Source organism: Pipra filicauda, unplaced genomic scaffold (assembly GCF_003945595.2).
Source record: "Pipra filicauda isolate LSUMZ 115617 unplaced genomic scaffold, ASM394559v2 scaffold444_size547326_pilon, whole genome shotgun sequence".
Taxonomy (NCBI): Eukaryota; Metazoa; Chordata; class Aves; order Passeriformes; family Pipridae; genus Pipra; species Pipra filicauda.
This window is the reverse complement of record NW_024104581.1, coordinates 55,328-81,230: the sequence shown is the minus strand read 5'-3', so window position 1 is coordinate 81,230 and position 25,903 is coordinate 55,328. Positions and strand designations below refer to the sequence as shown.

General features: G+C 37.9%; 1 protein-coding gene across 3 annotated transcripts in view; it reads left to right on the top strand.

Annotated features, from left to right (window-relative positions):
• The window catches only part of ADCY1 (adenylate cyclase 1), a 161,238-nt gene that overhangs the window by 107,614 nt on the left and 27,721 nt on the right, over positions 1 to 25,903 (top strand). For all 3 annotated transcript variants that reach the window (XM_027742069.2, XM_039385872.1, XM_027742071.2), the window contains exons 8-11: positions 14,413 to 14,568; positions 18,040 to 18,234; positions 19,642 to 19,739; positions 22,900 to 22,984. In XM_027742069.2, coding sequence (XP_027597870.1) covers positions 14,413 to 14,568; positions 18,040 to 18,234; positions 19,642 to 19,739; positions 22,900 to 22,984 — 534 coding nt within the window. The remainder of the gene's footprint in view (positions 1 to 14,412; positions 14,569 to 18,039; positions 18,235 to 19,641; positions 19,740 to 22,899; positions 22,985 to 25,903) is intronic.

Here is a 25,903-nt window from a genome sequence, read left to right as displayed (position 1 = left end):
GATCCATTTTTGTAATTTAACAACTGTTCTGTTCTATTGTGAAAGCAAAGAGGTAATACAGGTATTTCTTATTTCTAAAAGCTCTTCAAACAGTCCTGAAGGCACAGCAGTGCAATGGTAGTATCTTGACTCTCAGCATGTGATGAGGTGGTGATAGTGGTTTTCCAACAGGTGCATCTATAGTCACACCTTTCCTCCTCAACCAGTTACTGAACGGAGCCTTTTGATCTACTGAAGAATGTTTTGTGACCTCAGTAGGAGTCTTGAAAGTCCATAATTGTCGTTTAAACGCATTCTATTAGTTCAACCTTTTCCACATCAAATGAGACTTACCTTGAAAGTTATCTGCCATAACACATTTAACAGGCCAAGAAAAACTTTATTGCCCTTTATCTCAGCTAGAGAATTTGGGATGAAGATTTTTGCACCTTTATCCTGTGAGTTTCTGTTCAAATAAGTTTAATTCAGGGATTTGACCTTTAGGGGGAAAATTATAGTATCCAATTCTGAAAGTATTGGTCAGGTTTTTAAGTGGTCTTTATATCAGATTTTTAAGCTGTCAAAGCTACATGCTTGCAAGTTTTAGCCGACAAGTGACTGAGATTAATGTAACCGTGGACAAAGGGGTCATCTTGAATTTCATACCTGCAATTAGGTTTTTGTTCTTAACTTGATGACTGTGAATTTTTATGGAAATCAGGTTTTTGGTCTTAACTTGATGAGTCTGTGAGTTTTTATGGAAATGTTGGGAGTTCAGTCTCCAGGGGAACTAGAATCTGGGACTGAAAACTCCTGTTGTTTTATCCTGGAAAGACTGCTGCGAGATTGATTTTTATGGACTTCCTCTAAAGCATCTTGTTATTAGAGAGATGTAGTTTTCTTATCTGCTGTGAAAATCATGCAATCTCACGTTTTGTTCTTCTAGTATATGTGATTAAATTCAGGTTTAGATACTATGAAAAACAGGTGGAAAAACAGTGGACTAAATTCTATTTTGGCAGTCAGTTAGAGTTTTCTCTGGTGGGTTTCTTGAAATCAGGATTAGTTCCTAAATTAATCAATTCTATTAAGGAAGAAAATGCAAGGATTAATTGCAGGAGTTTAATTAAGGTAGGCGTGTTGCTTATCGCTGCTAGATTTTTTTTGTCTTGGTTTTCTGCTGTTTTCACTCCTACAGCACTATGTATAGTTTCATTTCCTATGTTATTATGTATCAGGTTTCATTTCATATTGAGCAAATAAATAGCTGAATTTCAGGAAATTGTTCTATAGGTTGGTGCACACAGACAAGCAGAGAGAAAAGGAGATTATAACTATTACATATAGAAACTGCGTTGTGTGAACTCTGCTGCATAAATCAGTGATTGAGGAATGGAAGCTTGACAATCACATCTGAAAGTAAACCAGGTCAATGCATGTTTAATGTGCAAGAATGAGAGCTGTGTGAGAACACATTTCTTTGTCTTTGCAAGATTCCTGAGAAACTACTGATGATTGCTGAGAAACCACTGATCGGTTTGTCATCAGCTACATAAAACAAATGCCATCTTACCCATGGGTGTCACTGATGAGTCTGTGGAAGTGGCAGATGCTGCTGTACAGCTTGGCTAATGACATTAGCTCTCCAGCATGCATTAATGGCATGTCAGCCAAACTGGCAGAAAGAAACACTTCATGAATTTTTCTGGTATTGACTGACTTCTCCACTGGGCTTGCAGATCAATCAGCATGTCACTGTGCTGTTTGTCACAGTCCACCACAGCCATCCCCAGTCTTTGTATACTCACATAGTGGTTGCTGGATCACGAGCTACATAATGGAATATTTACCTTCTAAATAAACACCTGCTGTTCCCTCCTACCCTGATTCATTCATTAACTCTTCAGAGACATAGAAACAGAAGGCTAGCCAAGTAGCAGGGACAAGATGGGATTTCTCTAGATGAATTCAGGTATCTTCTGATTTAATATTGTATTCCTTCCTCCTGAGCCTCAGTAGCTTAAATGCAGACACATTTTTTTCTTCCTTATACATCATCTCTGACACTAATATGAACTGACTTCGGCAGGTATGATGCCAAGAGGAATGAAAATCAATGTTATGAGCAACAGATGACCAAGAATATGTTGAATTTGAAACAAAAATAAGCCCACTCTAGTTTAAAAAAAAAAAGTTATTTATTTAATTGGAAAACACATATCCTACATTCTTCCATATTTGATCTGACAGAAAAATCTTTTATCACTATCACCCTAGCCAAGAATGAGAATAAAAATATGAAATGACTCATTCAATGACAAGTTACAGGCTAAATCTGAACACATTATAAAGTATTCTCATTTTTAAATCTATTATTGAATCAGCTAACAACCACGATTTTGTGATCTGATCTGATTGTTAGTTTAATGTGAGAATGCTGCTGTGGCCACTGAAGTAATACATTTCTTTTTGGTTTGTTACAGTTTTTACTTTGGTAGAGAATGTACTAGTCTGTTATTATCTCTTAGTCTATGCAGTCAACAGCTCATTGTCCACATGGAGACCAGTGACAAGTGGTGTCCCTCAGGGATCGATGGTGGGGCCAATACTGTTCAAGATCTTTGTCAGCAACATGGACGGTGATATCGAGTGCACTCTCAACAAGTTCCCTGATGATACCAAGCTCTGTGGTGTGATCAACATGCTGAAGTGAAGGAATGCCATCCACAGAGACCTTGATAGGCTTGAGAGGTGGGCCAATGCAAACCTCATGAAGTTCAACAAAGCCAGCAACAGCTGGGTTGGGGCAATCCTAGACACACCTACAGATTGGATGTAGAAGTGATTGAGAATAGCCCTGTGGAGAAGAACTTGGGAGCGATGGTTGATGAAAAACTCAGCATGAACCAGCAGTATGTGCTTGTAGCCCAGAAAGCCAATAGAATCCTGGACTGCATCAGAAGGTCAAGGGAGGTGATTCTCTCCCTCTAGTCTGCTCTCGTGAGACCCCACCTGGAGTACAGCTCACAGTTGTGGTGTGCTCAACATAAAAAGGACATGAAATTCTTGGAACAAGTCCAGAGGAGACCATAAAGTTATTAAGGGGACTAGAGTACCTCTGCTATGAAGACAGGCTGAGAAGGAAGGACAGGGATGTTCAGCCTGGAGAAGAGGAGGTTGTGTGGAGACTTCATAGCAGCCTTCCAATATCTGAAAGAGGCCTACAATGAGGCTGGAGAGGGACTCTTCATCAGGAACTGTAATGATAGGACAATGGAGAATGACTTCAAACTGAAAGAGAGTTGGCTTAGGTTAGATATTAGAAATAAATCTTTACTGTGAGGGTGGTGAGGCACCCAACAAGGTTGCCCAGAGAAGTCATGGATACCCCAACCCTGGGAGTGTTCAAGGCCAGGCTGGATGGTGCTCTGAGCAACCTGGTGAGAGGTGTCCTTGGCCATAGCAGGGGGCTTGGAACTAGATGATCTTTAAGGTCCCTTCCAACCCAAACTATTCAATGTTTTATTATTATTATTAAGTAATACTCATGCATATTTGACTGAAAAACACTCAGCTTCTAAACACACTAAATAATTATTCTGATTTCCAAAGGCATACAGAATTTTTTTAATTAAATGAAACTTTTTCTGATCATCATAGTTAAAAATTTATGTAATCATGATTTTTAAATAAAATACATCTTATAATTCCCTTATAAAGTTACTAGTTCTTAAAATGCCATCACATTTCTTTTATGTAAAGTTTAATTATGTCTTCGTGATATTTATATTGATGTTAATACTTACAATGATGTGACCAAAATACTGCACTGAGAGAAAATTTGAGAATTTCGATTAATGTAAGTAGACACAAGTCTAACCACATACATGAATGTCTTGGACTTTTAAAACAGGTCTGATACAGTTAGAAAAACAGATCTAATTTTAATATATTAAATATTTTCAAGATTCATACTCTATGCTTTAGACACGTAGACATTCTCATAGTTTCAAAATGTCGTAGCTTTGTGAAGTATTGTATATATTCCTGTACATGGATTTCATTTCAAAAAAAAAAAAACTGTAGGCCAGTTCTTTTGACCTCAGAGCCCCTTACATGAACTTTATAACTCTGCTTAGACCCAGTTAAATAACTTTTTCTATGAATGATTCCTTGATAACCTATCAGACTAATCCTGCTATGACTTTCAAACTGTTTGCATAAAATTTAATTTAATTTAATTTTTTAATAGAGTTTATCTGATTTTCATCGTAATTCTTTGTTCTTTCATTGTCAGCACTGACATCAAAGTATCTTTGCCTCAGTTTTCCTACTGGCATAGCTGACTCCCAGAAGCACAGCAGCGGTAGGGGCTTAGCTAGACTGTCTGCTTCATTTCTTTAGTTGCTCTAGCAAGTGTGATTCTCGTGTAGTATAACACCTCTAAGGTTTTGGCACAACCTCAGTGATATCTGAGTGGTTTTTTTACTTGGCCTTACTTCACTGTATTTGTTGCAGCAATTCGCTCTGTGGTGACACCTCTCTGGTTTTGAAAAGACTCGTTATTTCACCAGCTGAGAAAACAGCCCAGCGCAGTTGATTAAGCAAAATTCCTAAGGTACTTCTACAGATAGCCAAGCAGTGTTCGGAAATGATCAAGTTTTTGTGAGGGGAAAGCTTTCCCGGAATATGTTAGTTTTTGTCTTTACAAAAGTGGGCCTGCCATCACTGCTACTCATTGCCAACTTAAGGGAACCTGCTTCACTGTTTAACTTTGCCAGCTCCAGAGATAAGGCAAAGGTAAATAATGCATTATCAGGAAACAGTAGAGCTGTGTCCAGGAAAGAAGGTCATAATAATTACAAAAATAATTGGGAAACACTATAGATACCACTTAGAAATTATTACTGTTTATTTCTAAATGACTCTTGGATTTTACAGTATACTTCAAATATAATAGATAATTATCTTCCAATAGGTTGATAATCACCATCTGCAAAATTTCTAGTAATGTACTAGTGAGTTATTCACCAACTATGATTTCAAATATATTAGCTATCTCTTATTTGTGGCAGTGTAAATTACAGGCTATCTGCATCTATGACTCAAATAACATACAATGATGGACAGCCATGAAAGGTCCATTAAAGTGAGTACCATATCTGTTTGCCCTTTGGGAACTAACTGTTTCTCTGAAAAGGCTGCCGTTTCTCTTTCCTGCCTTACCATGTACATACAAAGCCATGCCAGGCAGTCTCAGAAAATCCTTTCTGTAGCTTGGCTAGCCCTACTCTCTTATCTGAAGTCTCTGAGTAATACTATGACCATCCTGAAAATCCAGGTGAATCCCAGGTTTTTTTCTGAATCCTTATGTAGTTATCCAGCCAGAGGGAAGTGGATGCTGGTTATAGGTATGGCTCTCTGTGTTCTGACTGGTTTACTGTGTTGAATCATGTTCTAAACATTCCACACAGACAGAATTTTATTTTTATCCAAAAAATAATTATAGCCAAACCAAAATACCAGTGGTCTATTTGAAAAGAGAAGTTAAAGCAATAGTTGAGGAAGAGGAAAGCACTATTGTCAGTCTTAGGAATTTCAGAAAAACTCAGTTGAAAGTGTGAAGGCTCTCACTAAGCAAAAACAGCTCAGAAGCATCCTTTGGAAAATGCTCTTTAAAATGTAAAAAAATCTTACAACTGTCAGAAATATCTAGAGCAATTATATACAGTACACACCTATGGCATAATTAATGTGAACTGGAGATGGATTTAACAGCTCAAAAGGTTGATCACTTAATTTCTTCAACTCAGGATCAAATAGGCACATATTCAGCAACCTGAGATTCATTCTAACTTGCTTGACAACAGCTACAAGAAAAGTGGCAAAAGCTGTCACATCACTTTCATATTTTGTTGCTTCATCTAGCATAAACAGATGTGATTTTAAACTTCCTGCATTGCTGTCCTATCACCAAAGAGTAACAGGAAAACAAACAAATTTTCCATCACTCTTCTGCTTGAAAAGGCAGTATTTTTGTCTTGGAGTACAACATCCTCCTCTACTGTTAATCAACACAGCTTTGTTGCATGAAGCAGATTATCTGCTTTCTATGTTAAAATAAATTACTAGACTATATTTTTCCACCATTAGCCAACAGATTTTGTCTACTTATGTCTTTCCTGCGACTGATTTCATTTTTTTTTCCCCAGCATGGAATGAACCTTATGCAATATATCACAGAGAAAACAGCATAGATTCATGATGGCTTTTTTGCTCTGTATAGATGAAATACATAGTAACTACATGTGCTTGACTTTTGACTTTATTGGTGAATCACTATTAGCAACTAGCATGTTTCACAAGTAGAACTGCTCTTGGGATGCTTTCTGTCGTATCCTGATAATACTTCAACTAAACTTTTAAAAGTGAAACAATTTGATGTGTATAATCCATGTATTACTAGGAGTTTTGATAGAAATTTGTTGGATTTTGTCTGACCTGAGATGTCATCTTGGCATCATCATGTGAACAAAAACCAAAGAAAATGAAGGCTACAGAAGGACAAAAAGTAAATTGAGTGATATGTCTAAAATTGTTGCACTTAATTTTTTTTAATTTATTATTTCCATTCAAAATTAAGTTCTGTCTATATTTGTGGGAAATTTCCTTCTCTACAAAGTTAATTTGATTCAATCACTCTGGTTAGGTCTGTGGAAACATACTACACTGTTCTGATATTCTCTTCTTTTTCCAATCATGTAAAATTTGTGTTTTCCACAGAGCACCTATGACCCAATAAATCCATCCATGTGCCTAGCAGTTCCCTAGGACTTTTTTGCATCTGACCCTTCTAAAAATATACTTTGTCTCAAGAAAGTTTTCACAGTTGTTGTAAGTTGTCAACTTTCTGGACTTATTAATTCTGAGGGTATTTTTACTTAAGGGACTGTATGCTTACCAACCTTTATGGAGTGCTAGAGCTCTGACTCTTAAGCTGTAAGTAGTAACAAAAGAAAAGAGCTTTTACATGCAGAGCATGTAAAAACTTTTCCTGCTACTCACAGAAACTCTCTACTTTTCTAGCACTGTATCAGTTTGGCCTGCCTCTTCCGCCAAGTCCAGGCTGTCTCCTTCCTCCTCCTACTCTCCCCAAGCAAGGGAAAAAACAAACTACAGAAAAAACCTGAAAGAAGTCTGAACGAAACGGGATTATATCAAATAGTGACCTACTGAGCTGCTTGGATCCCCACAAGTCTATAGGACCAGATGGGATCCACCCAAGGGTGATGAGGGAGCTGGCGGAAGAGCTCGCCAAGCCTCTCTCCATCATCTACCAACAGTCCTGGCTCACTGGGGAGGTCCCAGATGATTGGAAGTTGGCAAATGTCACGCCAATCCACAAAAAGGACCGGAAGGAGGACCCAGGAAACTACAGGCCCATCAGCCTGACCTCAGTGCCTGGCAAGGTTATGGAGCAGATCATCCTCAGTGCAATCACACAACACCTACAGGATGGACAAGGGATCAGACCCAGCCAGCACGGGTTTAGGAAGGGCAGGTCCTGTCTGACCAACCTGATCTCCTTTTATGACCAGGTGACCCACCTGGTGGATAAGGGGACGGCTGTGGATGTGTCTACCTGGACTTCAGCAAAGCCTTTGACACCGTCTCCCACAGCATTCTCCTGAAAAAGCTGGCAGCTCACAGCTTGGACAGGGGCACTCTGTGCTGGGTTAGGAACTGGCTGGAGGGCTGGGCCCAGAGAGTGGTGGTGAACGGTGCTGCATCCAGTCGGCAGCTGGTCACTAGTGGTGTCCCTCAGGGATCAGTGTTGGGCCCAGTTCTGTTTAATATCTTTATTGATAATTTAGATGAGGGGATTGAGACCATCATCAGCAAATTTGCAGATGGCACTAAGCTGGGAGGGAGTGTCGATCAGCTGGAAGGCAGGAGGGCTCTGCAGAGGGACCTGGATAGGTTGGAGAGTTGGGCATCCAACAGGATGAGGTTCAACAAGGCCAAGTGCCGGGTCCTGCACTTTGGCCACAACAACCCCATGCAGGGCTACAGGCTGGGCACAGAGTGGCTGGAGAGCAGCCAGACAGAGAGGGACCTGGGAGTTTGGATTGACAAGAAGCTGAACATGAGCCAGCAGTGTGCCCTGGTGGCCAAAAAGGCCAATGGCATTCTGGCCTCGATCAGGAACAGCATGGCCAGCAGGTCCAAGGAAGTGATTCTTCCCCTGTACTCAGCGCTGGTGAGGCCACACCTGGAGTGCTGTGTCCAGTTCTGGGCCCCTCAGTTCAGGAAGGATATTGAGGTGCTGGAGCAGGTCCAGAGGAGGGCAACTAGGCTGGTGAAGGGACTCAAGCACAAGTCCTATGAGGAGAGGCTGAGGGAGCTGGGGCTGTTCAGCCTGGAGAAGAGGAGGCTCAGGGGAGACCTCATCACTCTCTACAACTCCCTGAAAGGAGGCTGTAGCCAGGTGGGGGTTGGTCTCTTTTCCCAGGCAACTATCAGCAAGACAAGAGAGCATGGTCTCAAGTTGTGCCAGGGGAGGTTTAGGTTAGACATTAGAAAGAATTTCTTTACAGAGAGGGTGGTCAGACATTGGAATGGGCTGCCCAGGGAAGTAGTGGATTCTCCGTCCCTGGAGATTTTTGAAAAGAGACTGGATGTGGCACTTAGTGCCATGGTCTAGTAACAGCAGCGGTAGTGGATCAAGGGTTGGACTTGATGATCTCGGAGGTCCCTTCCAACCCAGCTGATTCTATGATTCTATGATATATATATATTACATATATTTACAATTTTATATACAATTTGAATATATTATACACAATAGGGAGCTCCTGAGAGGGAAAAAGGGAAAAGGGAGGGGGAAACAGGGATAAAAAGAAATCTAAAACCAGATATCTCCTAAATATACCCATTAATAGAGAGCTAGTGAATAAATATAAAAATGAATTAAATACTTCCCTGAGCGGGACAGCAGAACTGTGCAAGGCAGCAACCAACTCCCCCACGCCTCCCAGAGAGACCGGAGATAATGGCAGGTCTGAGCAGCAGGCCCTGGCCTATACAAGCAAGACTGTCTGCGAGAGAGACCTGTTGCCTTTAGCCACCCGAAGAGAGAAGAGAACAAAGGCCTCTTATCTGCACCTTTTTATATATTGTGTTACGGAAAGGGATCATATGGAATACTTCCTTAGATTTCTGACCCCATTGCTAAGAAAGGCCTAAAAATCCAAGAAACCAACCCACTACAAGCTCACAGCAAGCAAAAATATTTTTGATCAAGTTCTAATTTGAAATGCCACAAGTTAGGCATCTGAATCCATATCTGGGCACACACTGGTGATTTCTCCTTTCAAACTGATGACTACCTGCAGCTGCCACTGCTGCCATGACTTGGAGAATCCAGCAGTTGTCTTTGCTCTTGATGGCTGACAGCTCCTAACAAGGAATTTAACTAGAGATCTGAATGCATAACTTGAGCATATCAGGTTTTAACACCCTAGATATACCTTAGCAGACCTGATTTAACAGGTAGAAACACGGCCTTTTAGTGGAAGCTCTGTCTGGACAGAGGTTGTTCTGTGCCTAAGACTTTGTATTGCACAAGTGTTGAAATACACAAATCCAAACACTGGAAATAAATTGCTTGTGTTACTGCCCAGCAAACACAGAGAGAAGACGGATGTTTGTGTTACAGAGTGTGTTGCTCTACATCTTCAGGATTGTTTCTGCAGTGGCTGTGAAGCTGCTAATGCATCATCAGTGTGACAGCCTGCAGCTTGGGTTGGCAGCTATATTAGAATTAGTTATGTGTTCTAACATCGTTCTTCTCTCTTTTTCTTCCTACGTAAATGTGGAATCTGGAGAAGGGAAGAACATAGGGCACCGGTATAAGATTTTCCCTGTTATTGGTTTCCTAGAGATTGCTTTAGTCTTTACAGCTGCTAAAAACTTTTTCTACATCTATGTCAAGAAAGTGATCACACTATTCTGAATATTAAAAATTTATCTTACATAAGTTGCATTATTTTCTGATAAAAATCCCTAATATACTTTCCTGATGGGCAGCTGAGGTGTGATAAGCAAAATAAGGGCAGTAGAAAAGGGTGGAAAAACAAATGTCTGGTGATTTTAACTGTAAGAAGAACAAAATGAAAAGAAGAAAAAAATTACCTGTCTCAGGACAAAATGACTCAAAGATAATAATGGAACAAATACTACTACTAAGAGGCATGATCATGCCTGCCTGAAGATAGAAAGACACAGTGCTACCTCATTTATGGTTTCTGTCAATGTGTTTTGAATGTCAGTAGTATCTTCTTTCCCATGCCATTTTAAGCACTGTGGTTGAATATAGTTAGGGGAGTAATAGTCTGCTGACATTTCTGACAATCTCAGGTGAGCACCAGTTAAACACTTGTCAGAATATTACATGGCATTCAAACACTGGGGTGTTTTCCCAGGATTTTAATCCGCACTTGTTTGTATTCTGCATACCTAAAGACATTCACAGAGCTGCAGATAGCCTGGATGCTTTCACAGTGCTCTATTAGAAAATCACACCTTATTTGCCAGCTGTGTTTCAGCAAACAACCAGCCTTTGCTAAAATTATGAAGTAAATGAACAGTGAACAGAATTAGAGATGATCCTGAGGGTCAAAAAGAAGCGTGAAAGTAAAATGCATTGACAGAATGAGCTAGAATGGGAATGCTGCAGTCCAGCTTTCCTATAATGCTGACCTGGAGCAAAAGCAGAACAAAAGCAGAGTAAAAGACACTGAGGTTGGGGGTTTTGTTTGATTTTTTTTTAAGTCTGTTTTAACAGATTATACTGCATTTCTTGACTTTATCAGAGACTTAGAGCAGAGGGTGAGATTACTTAAATATTCCACTGAGTAGTTCAATGTCAAAAGTGTTGTTCTGCTGTAAAAGCAATAATAAAAAGGAGACATGATTTGTGAGATGAAAGTGAGAGAACTCCTTTGTCTTTTTGATACTGTGTATATATAATAGTAGAATGGAAAATCCTCAGTTCCAGTGCAGAAATCTATATGTCTTGCAACCACTAGATTAAAAAAACAAACAAAAAACCCAAACAAATGAACAACAACAAAAAAACACAAACAAACAAAAAAAAACAACAAAAAAACAAAAAAAAAAAAAAAAACCTCTCCCCAACCAACTAATCAAAACTATATATAAAATTATACATGATCTGCTGAGAAGTACCAGTGTGCCCAGTTTGTGTGTATGCAATATCCTTTGTGTGGTTATGTTCTTGGCCAACCATGAAGAACAGTAGCTGTGTGTGTTCCACAAATTTTCATAGCATTGCACAGTAATTGAGTTTGGAAGGGGCCTTTGGAGGTCATGTGGTCAACCTCCTTGCTCAAAGCAGGGCCAGCTTTGCAGTTAAATCCACTTTTGAGTGAATTCTGAGTGTTTACCAGGCTGGAGATTTGGCAGCCTCTCTAGGCAGCCTGCTCCAGCACATGATAATCCTCACAGTTAAACTTCTATTCTTTATGTCAAATAGGAATTTCCTTTGGTACAACCTATATTAATTGCCTTTTTTCTGAGTAATATTTGGGATGAGTCTGGCTCTGTCTTCTCTCCAGCTACTACTTAAGTGGCTGAAGATGGCAATTAGATCCCTGCATCTCTTCTTCCAGCTGAATGAACTGAATTCCCTCAGGTTCTCATGTGCTTGAGAACTGTACTTGTTTTGGTGAACCTTTGCTGAACTCACTCCAGTTTGTCACTTTTTCTTGTACTGGGGAACTCAGAAGTAGATACACTATTCCATTTTTTCCAGTGACTTGTGCTGAAATTTCCATGTAACTCGAAAAGAGCTAGAAAAATTTTTCTGAATTTCCAACATATAAAAGGTGTATGCTGTTGATATATTATCTGCCAGTAGGATTTATAACCTGAAAGAGACTGGTTGATGGTAAGAGCTAAAAATGTTCTACCTACTTATTTGAAGATAAAGTCAGGAAACTGAATGGAGACATGTGGTTAAAGAAAAGTCATGTTGGTGGCAGGGCCGCACTGCCTGAGTCAGACTGTATTCGTTCCAAATTTTCAAGTTGCAGGTTGTTCTCAAAAACACATCTATTATAAGAAGTTTGTATGGAGGAAAGTCTAAATTATTCTCCTTGTAGGAGGATATAGTCATGCCCATGTTGCTCACCTTTCAAAGTCATGCCTCATTGAATCTTTTGCTAGGAAGATGTTCTACCTGTTCTTTACCACTCTTCCATCTATACTGTGACATTTCCATAACGAAGGCTGTCAGGCAGCTTTTGTTGCTCTCTAAATTTATTTAAAAGCGTCTTTCCAAGACAATCTAGTGGCAACCTAAAACCAAAGTTGTTGACCTAATTAATGCAATGTCCACAGTGAAAAGTTTGAGCAAAAAAAGAGCTAATGACCTCTTAAGATAGTGTCCACCTGTAAACTTCTGTCTAATCCCCTATTATCCCCTTGTCTTAAAAAAATAAAAAAAAAAAAAAGAAAGAAAGAAACAAAATGCAAAACTGGAAGGAGTTTCAAGACAGTTGCTAAATTTGTTGTATCAAAATTTTGATAGAGATACTGAGTAAAATATAGAGAACTTCTAGAGGAATTATAACTACATTAGGAAAATTTGTAAGTAGAGTATCTCTCCAAAAAGCACGTTTTGGCTGTTGGGAATGGTAGCTCAAATGCTGATCATATCTGCCATACTCAAGTCTAACAACCATCTACTTGGTGTCCTTAGGAATACCTAAAGGATGATTAGTATGTGAATATCCTTGTACAGTATCTTCTGTGCAATTCAGTGGTAAGTCTTCTGCCAGAAAGCCCTTAAAAGAAAGGGTTCATATTGGGAATCTCTTCACAGAGACTTTTGTTAAACTATCACTTATACGAGTGATTACACACCAGATACACTAATGTCCTTTTAGAATTCAGCTGACAACTGTGCAGTGCAGTGCTGGTGATGCTAGCTGGCTTCAGTTAGCCTTCCGGTGCACAATAAAGCACATGTGCATACCTAGGCACCTTTACACATTTGGAACATGTCCTATGTTTATAACATGGCCATCTGCTAGAAAAAAAAATAGTGCAACATTTTGGTCATTTTTGTGTTTCATAGACACAGCAAGACTGACTAGACAGGGTATTGGGAGTTCAATAATATATTAACTTGGTTACCCAGAAAATGCAAGTGCCTAGCTATATGTGCTAAACATCACAGCAAACCAATATCTGAGATGCCATTTGGAACATAAACAGTGTTATTTGCCCTGCCCCTCAAAATTTAAGTGTCTGTGAAAACATGCATTAAACAAATGCTTTCAGTTTCTTCTTTGTTCTTTGATCATTGAAGTAATGATGTAAATGGCTCTAGTAAACCACAGTATTGTGAAGACTGCACAGCAAATTCTCAGTGCCATTTGAATGAAGATTTTGGACTATGATTTGCTCTGTCTTTTGTATCTAGGAACACTAGGGACCTAATCGTCTGTGATTCTTTATTTTACTGTTCCAGAATATATCGATTTTACAAGCTTAAATTCCCATACAGTGACAGCATGGGGGGCTTCCACATTTCTCATTAACACTGCTTTACACATTCCACATGTGTACAGAAGCATGAGTAAGTTTGGTATAAATACTAAGGATAGAATATTCTGGTCTGTGAAAGCATCTGAATACATAATAGGGGTTTACTGAAGTCAGCAAGAGTTAAATACATGCTTAAGAGGTAACCAAGAAAATATTTGTCCTTGCTGAACTGGGAGTCCTGTGGTAAAAGGAACAGATTATACCCAACCCTCTGAGAGTATTTCTCCGTGGTATAACACTCCATGCTTTGAAGAAATAAGATGTAAGATATAACTTCAGTGCCTCACAAACTCCTTCTAAGGCATATATGTCTATCTTTAAAGCAAAAGCTATCCTCTTCAGATTTTAATGAGCTTACCAATGGCTGAAGTAGCAGAATGAGAAAAGAAGAAAAAGACTGAAATTACATTTTTTTAACATCGATTGATAAAAATCCTGATTTCCTCGTTATTTTTCCTATATTTTCCTAGAATTTATTTTAACATTATAAAAATACAAATAGTGCCTCTTTCATGAGTTTATCATTAACGCACTGTTTTAGAGTCTACATATCTAAGCAGAAAACAGTTCCCAAAATGTTAAGTATGAGTTTAAAATCTGTTCAATAGATTCTTTACATCTCGGATTAAAAAAGATGAAGTAATCTTCATTTGCAAATACAGGATGTTTATCAAAATGCATTGCTTCTTAATTAGAATATTGCTTTGTTCTGACCACTAGGTGGTGCAAATGCCTGCAAGTATGTATGTCTGCATGGAATGTAATGACAGTTATAAATATTATTTTTCTGATCAACAGATATTTCCTGGACTGATTCTCTCAGACATTAAGCCTGCAAAAAGAATGAAGTTCAAGACAGTCTGCTATCTGCTTGTTCAGCTCATGCACTGTCGTAAGATGTTCAAAGCAGAGATCCCTTTCTCCAATGTCATGACGTGTGAGGATGATGATAAGGTAATCCATGTGGGCCGTGTGCACTCTTTGTGCATCAGTTCAGGACTGCATCCAGCAGACTTGTTTTGAGAACATAAGGGATGATGTTATCGACTGAAAGAGAAGTTTCTGGTGTTCCTACTGGAGCTGAAGCTAGCATTATATAATGCTCACTGTAAAAACAAAATTTAAAAAGGCCTTAAATTTGTAGCACCCCTTGGAAAAGCCAGTTGAGGTGGCTTATGGGGTTTCTATTAAGGGCTTCCTTCACAGAAATTAGAGTTTCTGAGGCTTTTTCCATCATTTTGAAGAGATATTATTTTGCATCTTTTGTCCATCACAGTCTGAAGCTATTGATGGCAAATACAAAACAACAGAATAATTTTATATCTCTACATGGTTCTCTAAAAAATGAAAGGCAACTGATTAGTCAAAACTGCTCTCAGTCCCTAATACAAATACTAAACAGAGAAGTTCCTAATACAAAGTCCACTTTCTTGGATGCTTTGTAATGCCATAAATCAAAATTGCTTTACATACTAGTAGCCTGATTTACTTCCTTTTCTGTACATGAATCTACCCAAAAATTTATGAAAAAAACCCTTTAGAGTTGTTCGTTCCATTTTCTTAGCCAGCAGGTGGCAATATTACATAGTCACTCCACCAGTGAGTGGTGTCATAATGTGCATTGGAAGCAGTAATTCAGCTTGACTGATTGCTCCACATTATTTGGGGGGGAGGGTTGTTTGTTTGGGGGTTTTTGTTGCTGTTTTTGTTTAATAATGTACATTTGTTGAAGATTCAGTCTAAATCTGACTTTCAGAAAACATTCAAAATTTCATATTTTGGGTTTTACATATGCTTGTGTTTGTTCTGCAGGAAAAGGGTAGAAAAGTCTGTTAGTATCTTTAAAACACATTTTCAGTGAAGACTTTCAGAAACTCCTGATTTTATTTTGAAACTAGCCATGTACAAGACCTTCCAATTGTGAATTAGTGCTGTCTTTGACTATTTAAAAAAAGGAACCCACACGTTCTTTGAAGCATATGCAATATTTTGCATTGTGTCTTGTGTACATGTATATATAAATATGGTAATATACACAGAAAATACCCATATGAGTTTGCTAGGGATCTGATGAAAATTTTTGCATGTCAGAACATTTGCAGTGAAGTTCTAAAATGCTGTTATTAACTGAAACAATTGTTCTGAGCTTCTGTAACTGTTATGTAAAGATTATCATGGATTTATATTATACGCTATTAATATAAATACACTGTGTTGCAGTTCAGGGTTTCTTCAGAGCTTTCAGTCCTCGAATCACGTAAATCAGGTAAAACAAGCAGGGCTTTAAAGGCTTTAAAGCCAGTACATTTCTGAGAAATATAAATACTGGCTTGATCACATATAAGACAATGTAAGTCTGCTGTATGAAATAATAATAGAGATAAAAATAAGAGACACAGAGGAAATCATTATTTGTAAGGAACAGCTATTTTGATTAAGAGCAGTAACTTTAACCCTATTTCAAAATGGCAGAATAGATAGTATAATTTATTCCATATATCAGAATAACACCCATCATCTACCCTCCTTCCAGGTTTTAAAGCAAAGAAACGGTATTTTGCTCACCCCATTGTTATACTATAGGCTTAAATTTGAATTGTAAAAAATCCCCGAAGATGTTCTTTCTGCTTCACCTTATACAATACATATGGTAACTAATTATTGTTTATGTCAAGTAAAACTATGTATTCCTGACAATATTCTTGAAAGCACTCAGTTTCCCTGCAAACTAGTGGGACAAATGTCTTCTGCAGGAGAACAAATTTATCTCTTTAGAAACACTGAGAATAGTTGTTTGGCTGGCAATTTAAGATTTCAATTATTCCTAACTGTACCCAGAAGATCAGAATTGAGTCCATGTAAGTTCCCCAGATAATTTTTTGTGTTGAAACAACTAGTTCTTACACCACAGACAATTTACCAAGTAATGGGATCTGATAGTTTGAAGAAAAATGTTTCAAGTAGCCTCATAATTGTTTAGTGCTGGTATAACCTCCTCTCTACATACAAAGCCAGCAAAACAAGACTGGGAAAGCTATTTTTATCTTTGCTAAGGTCCATTTTTCTTTATGATCAGAAAGCTAACGTGTCAGTCAGTAGATAACCCTTCCCACTGTTCATACGTATTCAGGTATAATATCCATATAACATAAGCTATGTAAGCTAATGAACTGCTGTACTCCACAGTTTGTTTACTGATGAGGATCTCATAAGAACTTCTTGTGGAATAAGACAGGAAATGGCCATTCCTGCAGGATTACTTAAATAGCAATCACCACCTTTTTTTTACTATCTGGTTTAAAAGGGTATTTTGTAGTGTAGCCTTTAAAGAGGGGCTTATTAAGTACTGACTGCTCTGAAGAGAGAAATTTTGTTTGCTTCTTTAACGTCTCTCTGACAGACTCTGCTGATTATATCCTGAGCAGACTTGTCATTCCATAATGTTTTGAATTGTCTTGAACTCCGCAGATGTTAGATAAAAAAGTATTCCTTTAACTTTATAAAAATAGTAGAACTTGCCCAAGCTTGGTTGTCAAAACTCTTCTGAGAAGGAAGGCTTGATCCCTCTCTATTCATACTAGTACGGATCTAGCCATAATGGTTTAGATTACAATGCCCTCAACTGATGGTTGCCACCAGTGTGACGGAGATGCTGCTCATGGTCTCCCGAGTGCTCTCTGTGGAAAGCAAGACAGCTTGTCTACAATCCCTTTCAGATACGCTCGGTGATAAATATTTTCCACTGAAAGGGACTATGAGTGATCATCTTGACAGTCATGCTACTTCAGCCATGAAGGAGCCAGTTAGGCACAGGTTAGCTCTGATAATTTATTGGGTTGTGCCATCTGGATCTGCAAGTGCGCGTGAGGCATACTCAAGAGGTCTTAACAAGAAAGCCACTTGGGTGAGTTAAAGATAGGAAAACTTGAGATTTCAGGCCCTCTGAAGTCACACATGGTCATTGTGTAAGTGGTTAAGGAAAATTATCTTTTCAAAATATGTATTGCTACCTAGACAGTAGGACTTTCTTGTGTCATGAAGAGCCTGATTATATTGTCTTCAAGATGTCCAGAACTTCACACCTTCTGTCAAGAAAAAATAATTGCAAGGTAAAGTCACACTGATTGGGAACAAACTGATTATTTCCTCAGTAGCAGAGAAGTGTCAGGGCAGTGTATGAAGAGAATTTCTGGATTAAAATCCTGGAATGCAGTGGGGGGGCCTCTCATTGGTTTGAATGAAATCAGGATTTCGGCTAAGGAGTTTTTACAAGATGGCATTCGCATGGAGATAAGATCTCTGTCTTTTGTAGTTGCTCTGTTTAATGAACTCCTCATCTTGACTGTGAGCTTGAGGTAATATGAACAGCAATGAAAAATTTCAGTGCTAATAAAATCTGTGCTTCTTCTTTCATCTGTGCCACAGAGGAGAGCATTAAGGACAGCCTCTGAAAAACTCAGGAATCGTTCCTCTTTTTCTACCAATGTTGTATACAACACTCCAGGAACTCGAGTAAACAGATACATCAGCCGCTTGATAGAGGCCCGGCAAACTGAGTCTGAGATGGCTGACTTGAACTTCATTACCCTGAAGTATAAGCAAATTGAGCGTGAAAATAAAGTAAGGGAGTTTTAAATTATTTTTACTCATTTCACTGACCACGAGCCAGCTAGCATTGGGGTTTTGTTTGTTTTTATACAATATTTAAATTCTACTCACTATCTTTAAATACTTCACTGGACTGTCTCTCAGTAAAGAGGGAGACATTATCTCTACCTTCTATCGAAACGCTTGAAGAGGATAAAAAGAAAGAACAGTATCATCCTACTTACCAAGATCCTATTCCATAATGTTACATATCCTGTGTTTTTGTCTTTCTTTTGGTTATCCAAACTGCCTGACCTGTGTCCCCTGTTTAATGCTGTCTCATGGCAATGTGGCTGCCTACTAACTCATGTGCTCTGGAAAAGTGTTAATGACAGGAGGATGCTTCCCTCTGCATATTAGCCTGATAAGTATTGATCCCATCAGTTCTAAAAAATAACCAAAAAAACCCCCTTAAATCTCTGAGCAAGGTTGTGTTCTTGCACCAGTCTGACTGTGCTAAAAGCAGTGGATTAACTCCAGACTTATAACTATGCATATAAGCTAACAATTGTTCCTACCTTGGTTTTGTTTGTAAATACAAAATTGTTTGTATTTACAGCCTGTAGTTTATGTGTTTTTTAAAAAGCAAAAGTGTTATGGTTTTGGATTAATTTGGCAGTAACATTTAATGTTCTACCGTAAGTCACTTTATAGTCTAAGATTTCACGTCTCTACTGTTCCAAGTCAGAAGTCTGTGTGCCATTTTGGATCTAATTTTTAAGGTTTTGATCATAAATTTTGATTTGAGATTTCCAGAGTAATTTATTATCCGAGTGTAACTGTTCTCTTTCAAAATAAGAAAGTCTTTTGATGTAAATGAGATTGAACTTTGAATCTTTCTGAGAAAACACTTCTGTGTTTCTACCCCTATAAAGTGTTATCTTGTAAAGTGTGTAGCTTAGTGGAATTGAAGACAGTAGCTGCTCAAAACTAAACCCATGCATCTCATTAGCAGCTGCCTCCAAGTCCACCCATTAGTGTCCTGCCCCGAGCAGCTGAGATGACAGGACTTCTTGAAGGCAGCACCAAGGGGTGTTTAACCTTGTTTCATGATGAGTAAGTAGAGAATAGGAAGTGCCACCTCCTTCTAGTTCAAAATGGCTGAATTGTTTTTCTCCAAAAGATAAACTTACATCTGAACCTAACCCAGTTTTGACTAGTTACAGGGTAAAACAGAAGTCTGTCAAGGAAAATGTTGTGTAGACTTGTCTCATCTGTTTTTTTCATGTGAATTAAGTCATGATTATTTGTATGTTTTTAAACTAAGTAGGAACTTGTTTTATTTTAGGCTATAGTTCTTTCTTACTGAGAATGGACAAGTGTTGCTGACTAGGTGTATATAAAATATCTACTGTCTTAATTTCTTCCTTTCTTTAACAGTACCACCAGCTTCAAGACGAGTACTTCACCAGTGCTGTAGTTCTCTCATTAATTCTAGCTGCCTTATTTGGCCTTGTCTATCTTCTAATAATACCACAGTAAGTTTCTGTCTTTTGCCATTACAAATCAAAGTGGAACATCTTCAGACATCCTGCACAAATTAAAACATTAAAGTCTTTGGAACAGGAATGAGCACCAAAGTTGCCATCTTCTAATATAGGAGATTCTCTGCTATATATTCTCAGTCTAATCTCTTTCCATCTATTTGTCCAAAGGAGACACTTTTCACTATCTTTTTTTTTTATTTTTGGTAGAAGGATGCACTTAGAAGGAAAAAAACCACATTTAAACTTATTTAAACTTTCCATGTTTATTTCTAACTTATTTAAAGCATTTCTGTGCTACAAACAAAGGTGTTACTACAGCTTTTTTAAATGTGTTTGTGCTGACTTTGGATGAGGTACTTCAGGTATTGACAGCAACATAGATAAAACTATACGGATTTTAATGGAAACTAAGTACTGAAGTACCCACCTAGCTTTTCAACCCAAATTTATAGCCTGCATTGAGGTTTTTTGTATCAATGCTATCACTACATAAACTGCCTAGTGGATAGTTTGGCCATGCACCCATAAGTTGCAGTCAGGCCTTGACTGCGCTAACCCAGAAAAAACCAAATGCTCATGATGTATTTCAGGGCTGTTCTATACCTATTGCTGAGTGATACAGTTTAGTGATTGCTTCAGATTTTGTCAATTCTATGTGATTTTTTTACTAAATAAAAAATAATTAAAATTCACTGTCAAATCTAGAGGTTATAATAAGTAGATAGAATTGTGTTTAAGGTATAAAACTTATTAGTAATAAGCTTTTTTATATTAGAATATCAAAACATTAAAAATAAACTTTACTCACTTTTACTAATTATTACAATTTCAGTGAGAATAGAGCTGGCCACAGTTAATGAAAATCCCATTTAAAATTCTGGTTTTTTCTATTCACAAATCCCCAGTCAGGGTAATACTTTTATGGTCTATTATTTCTTATTGAAAGATTGAGAAACACTTTTTTTTAACTCAATAATAATAATAATAAGTTGTATAATACCTTTCATCTGAAGAATTCAAAGTCACTGACAAAAATCATCACTTATGTCATCATTTCCAGAATAACAATTCTGCTGACTAATTGGAACATAATTAAGAAGTCTTTCACCCTCTTCTGCAGTAAACCACAGCTGCAATACATGGTAATTTTGAACGAGGAGAAAAAAATGAAAAAAAAATAGAATGAATTTCCAAGAATCATATGATAACCTTTCCAAAAAGTACTGTCACTTAAAAAACAGCTGGACAGAGATTTAGTTTAAGCTCTGATCTGACAGACACACAAGCTCCAGCAGAATATCACCACTGAAGGTCATGAAGATGGACTGGGTTAGTTAGGAAATCCATCCACTGAATGCTCCTAAATTCTTTCTTCCAGTGTCTGTTATTCTAGCCAAATTACTAGTCTCGCTGGGCTCTTCCCTCACTGTGATACATATGCAACTGTGAACTAAATTAAAACTTTGAAAGTATAGGAAAATTTCCCCTCTCCCCAGAACTTGGAGCTTTGGGCTGCTCTTTAGATTGCCAAAGCAGTTATAAATATGACAAAAGAATGCAAAAGCCAAAACAAGACTTCTAATATGTTATTCTAATGGAAGAAGTGATGTATGGCAATATTCCAAGAAGGAGGTTCAAAATCTAGACAACTAAATGTTGTACGAAAGCCAGTTGCTGCATAAAAACACAGAAAGCAATGGGCTTGACATTCTCACAATTCCTATCATCATCTGAGCAAAACAGCTTCTCAGCTAAAGGCATATTTCATGTCCCCAGATGGAGTTGTTGAAAGTAAGGTTATGTTCCAGTCAACCTAATCTGTCCAATTATGGAGGCACACATGCAATGTAGCCATTAAAAGCTCTGATGATGAACCTTTCTGATGTCTTATACTGTGTTTATTTTTTAAAAAACAGTGTAGCCCCTTTTACAAATGCCAACCCAAATGTATGTCAGGGTCTCACTCAACACTAATGTCAATTGTTGGTTATTGCTGCCTAAAAGATGTCATTGCATTCATGGCCCCTGCATTCTTTTCTAGCATACTATCATCCTGAATACAAGTGAATTCTCTAGAAGCGAGAGCCTGTAGTCTATTAATACTTGTATTCAGAATCCATACTGACTGTACTAGAGTCACCTCCCCATTCTGGTTACACATACTACAATACAAAATTTTCCCTGTTCCTGTATTGGTAGGAATCATTATATGAATTTGAAATCAAAGCCAAATAGTTAGAAATTATACAGGAGAATTGCACACTTCCGCTGTTCGAAACCCTGTATAACCAATCTTTCCCCAGTAATCGTCAAGGGCACAGATACATATATATGAAACCATGGCTCTTATCTTCTGGACTGGCTGGTTTGTTCTCGCAAGCTAGAAAAGAAGGCTTGAAGATTATGTTATGCTGATGTCATGCAGCCCTGGTTCCATGGCTGGTGTGGGGCGGGCCTGTCCCTAAGCAAAAATCAAATGCATCAGCACTGGTGGAGTTATTTTTGTCAAGTTGCACACATCCATACAGTACTTTTCCAATAACAGAAGTTTTCTGGAGGTGGAAAGTTCTTGATTTGCACCCTTCTTCTCATGAAGAACAAGCCTTTGTGAAACCTAAGATTTGTCTAACCATTGAGAAAGACTGAGGAAGGAGTTCCGTTCTGTTCTATTTCATTAGAAGGCAGTCTGGTCTGATTTTGTTTGACTTGATAAGTGACTGAGTTAAATGACCTCTGATTTCTGAATCTTTGAGAAAGAGAGAAAAAGCATCTGGTAACTGTTACATAGCTGCCAAGGCCAAGTAACTGGGTTACATACTCTCTTGTGAGAACCATCATGCTGAATATTCTGCATTAGCCTACAATTAGAAAGTGTCTCTCCTGACACACCATATATTTGAATTTTTGAGGTGCTTTGATCTCCTTGCTGAGTCCAGAGTGGGAACCATATACAAGAGCATTTACTAGTGTCTTAGTCTTGAGAGCAGTGCACTTCACTGTTAAATTCCCTCCGCTGTGGTTAGTATTACAGCAAGGTTGAGGAGGAGATCTTACACCATTGGTTTAAAATAACATTTCAGAAGGACCCCAAACAGCAGTTTGTTCTCATCTGCTACTGAGTTGCATTGCTTCTGTTGTATTTTGATTCTAGGAGTACCGTAGTTCTTGTTCTCCTGGTGTTCTGCATATGCTTCCTAGTGGCTTGTATTATGTATCTACACGTCACACGAGTACAAGTAAGTGATTTAAGATTTTATGACTATTCTTCCTTTTGGTGTCCATGCTATGCTTGTCCTTTGGAATATGAAGTCATCTGTGTAAGTTTCACAGATTCATAGAGTCTGAAAGCTATGTGCTTATCAAATTCATTGCAAAGTAATGTATTAGGCACTTCAAAAACAAAGATGGATCACCTGAAAGTAGACTTTACATGAGTAATCGTTAGAGCACTGTAGCATTCAGTGCCATTAATTCTATGCTTTCTGTCTTTTTTGCTACATCGTCCCTTAACACTTACAACTAGGTACCGAATCATTACAGTGTTCAGAAAAACAACAGCTTTAATCTGACTTCTACTCCTTTCTGACAGCAGAGCACACTAGTTCTCCCTTCCATTTCAGCTGGTATCTGGGTGTAAAGTCCTGATAAATTCCCCTCTGTTTTCAAATTTTTTCCTGCCAAAGCTGCAGCTGTTTTGATGGTAAAGTACAATGTTTTGCACAGATAATCCTTGGCCTTTTCAAAACCTTTAGTAATGATTAATTCTCCTGCATTATATTTTCACGACAGTAATGATGTAGAAGGACATTTGGTTGCATTATCAGCGAACTAGGTCTGCCACATCAGAATAAAGCATCTACAGGCTAATTTTCTGATGAAAGAATTCTGTAGTGGATTAATCTAAATTTAGACTTTTCAGACAAATATCAGGACAAAACACCTACGCAGTTAATCAGCTTTTCTGATTAGCACACACTAATTTTAGTTTAAAAAAATGTCCTTTGGCAGGAGAAAAGTCATTGTTTTCATGGAAACTTAAATAGCATATTAGCAGAATATCAGGTACAGAGTAGAACCCTATTTATAAACTTGCACAATTATTTGGGAGTAATTTTGATGATCTCTTTTGTTTCATTAAGGCAAAGTAGTTTATCATCTATTCTTCTCTGTGTAGATGTTAGAAACACAGATGAAGTTTATGGGAAATTACTTCTCTTTATACGGTTTCCCTGGGGTTAGTGCAAACTTGAGATGTGTTCCATCTGTTTTGTCAGTCAACAAAATCTGTATTTATTCCAGGTTCCTCTATAGATGCAATACCTTACAGGATCAAATCCACCATTAGAAAAATAAAGAAATATAAAACATCAGAATATCACAGTTTAAAATTTTATGGTGAAAATTTGTCTTATAGATTAAATAAAATATAATGAATATGCTGTGTATAAAGGATGTAGAATGTATAGAATGTAAACCAGTCGTTCCCCTATTTTAATCTGTCTTCTGTCACTTATTTGTTCTTTCACACTAGATAAGTGGCTCAGCTTCTCCATGCTTTACCATTGAATGCCTTACTCCTAAAACCACTATGACAATGTTTTACTGTACTAGTTACCTAGCATTTCTGGGCTCTGTCAGTACTTATATAGTTAATAAAAATTCCACAAATAAAAGAAAACAAAGAAAATAAAGCACAAAAAAAATTCTATGCTATTGTTAAAAAGTAGTTGCAATCTTAGAATAACTTAAAGTCATGTTAGTGTCAGAGTTTTAATTCAGACGTCTCATACCTTATCTTTTGAATTTTTCTTTTTAACACAATAGCCTAGCATGTCAACATATAGAACATCTATTACCACACAGACCAAAAAAAATTGGCACAATGTGTCAGAACACGTGGTCTTTGAATCTGTGTGTTGTTTTGTCACTGTTAACAATCCAGCATTATCTTTAAGCTCTCTTTAATAAGCAGTAGATAATTGCAAACTGAATTTGATTGCAAACTGAATTAATGGAATGTATACATTTCCTTCAAACAAAATTAACTTTTTTTTTTATTTATATGGATAAATCTGCACATTCCACGCCATGTGTGTATAGGATTTTGGTCTAGTTGCGTGGACAGTTTGATGGGTAAAATGCCATTGGGATGATCAAATTCAGAGCATAGCAGTTTATGGTTGTACTCTATTTGGTAGTAAGTGGGGTACCACGAGCATTTATCCTGAATCCTGTCCTGTTAGACAGTTTTATCAGCAACCTGGAGAAGGACATGGAGTATACTCATGTATACTCCATGACTCCAGTTTTGGCAGAATAGCTGTCAGGATGACTATTTGAGAGGATTCTGGATAGGCTGGCAGAATAGGCCAACAGGAATCTTATGAAATACAGCACGCATAAATGCAAAGTCCAGGCCCTGAGAAGAAAGAACTGCCTGCAATAACACAGGCTGGGGAGTGACCAGCTCTTCAAAAATAGCCCTGGGACTCTGGGGGTTAAGGCAGACTACTTTTGGGCCTCCTGAGGTCCCTTGCAACCTGAACTGTATGATAGTGATGAATAAACACAGAAATAGTCTGTCTTTTTTCATAATGTAATTTTGGACAATGCTGTATCGTTTCCCTTGAGACACAGTTTTTCAATCTCAGATTCTTCCAATTTGAGGTTCAGCAATATGTTCACTCTTTTATTAAAGCTGATATACCTCGAGTATCCTAACGTATTTTATTGATGCTGACTAATACTTAATCTGGTTTATGGTGTATCTAAGTAACTCAGGTCCATAATCTATTATTGATATTATGTTGGTTGTTCCACACGTACACTTACACGGACTTAACTCATACTGAAGTCAGAATGTATTTGCAGTTCATATATTTTTTATTTCTGCTGTAATTGCTGTATTCTCATGTGTCACATCCCAAACAAAGTTTATTCACCTATAAGTACCTCAATTTTTAATTCATGGTCACACATACAGGCAAAATGTCTCTGCATATGTGAAAGGAAGGGAAGGTATTTAAATACATGACTTCTGTTGTGCCACGGCTACAGTAGTCCCTCTCTGTGAGTACTTTGCTGCCTACTGGAAGCTATGCTTTTGATGTTGGTGATAGCCATGAAGTGAACAGCTTTCCTTCACAACTGGTGAT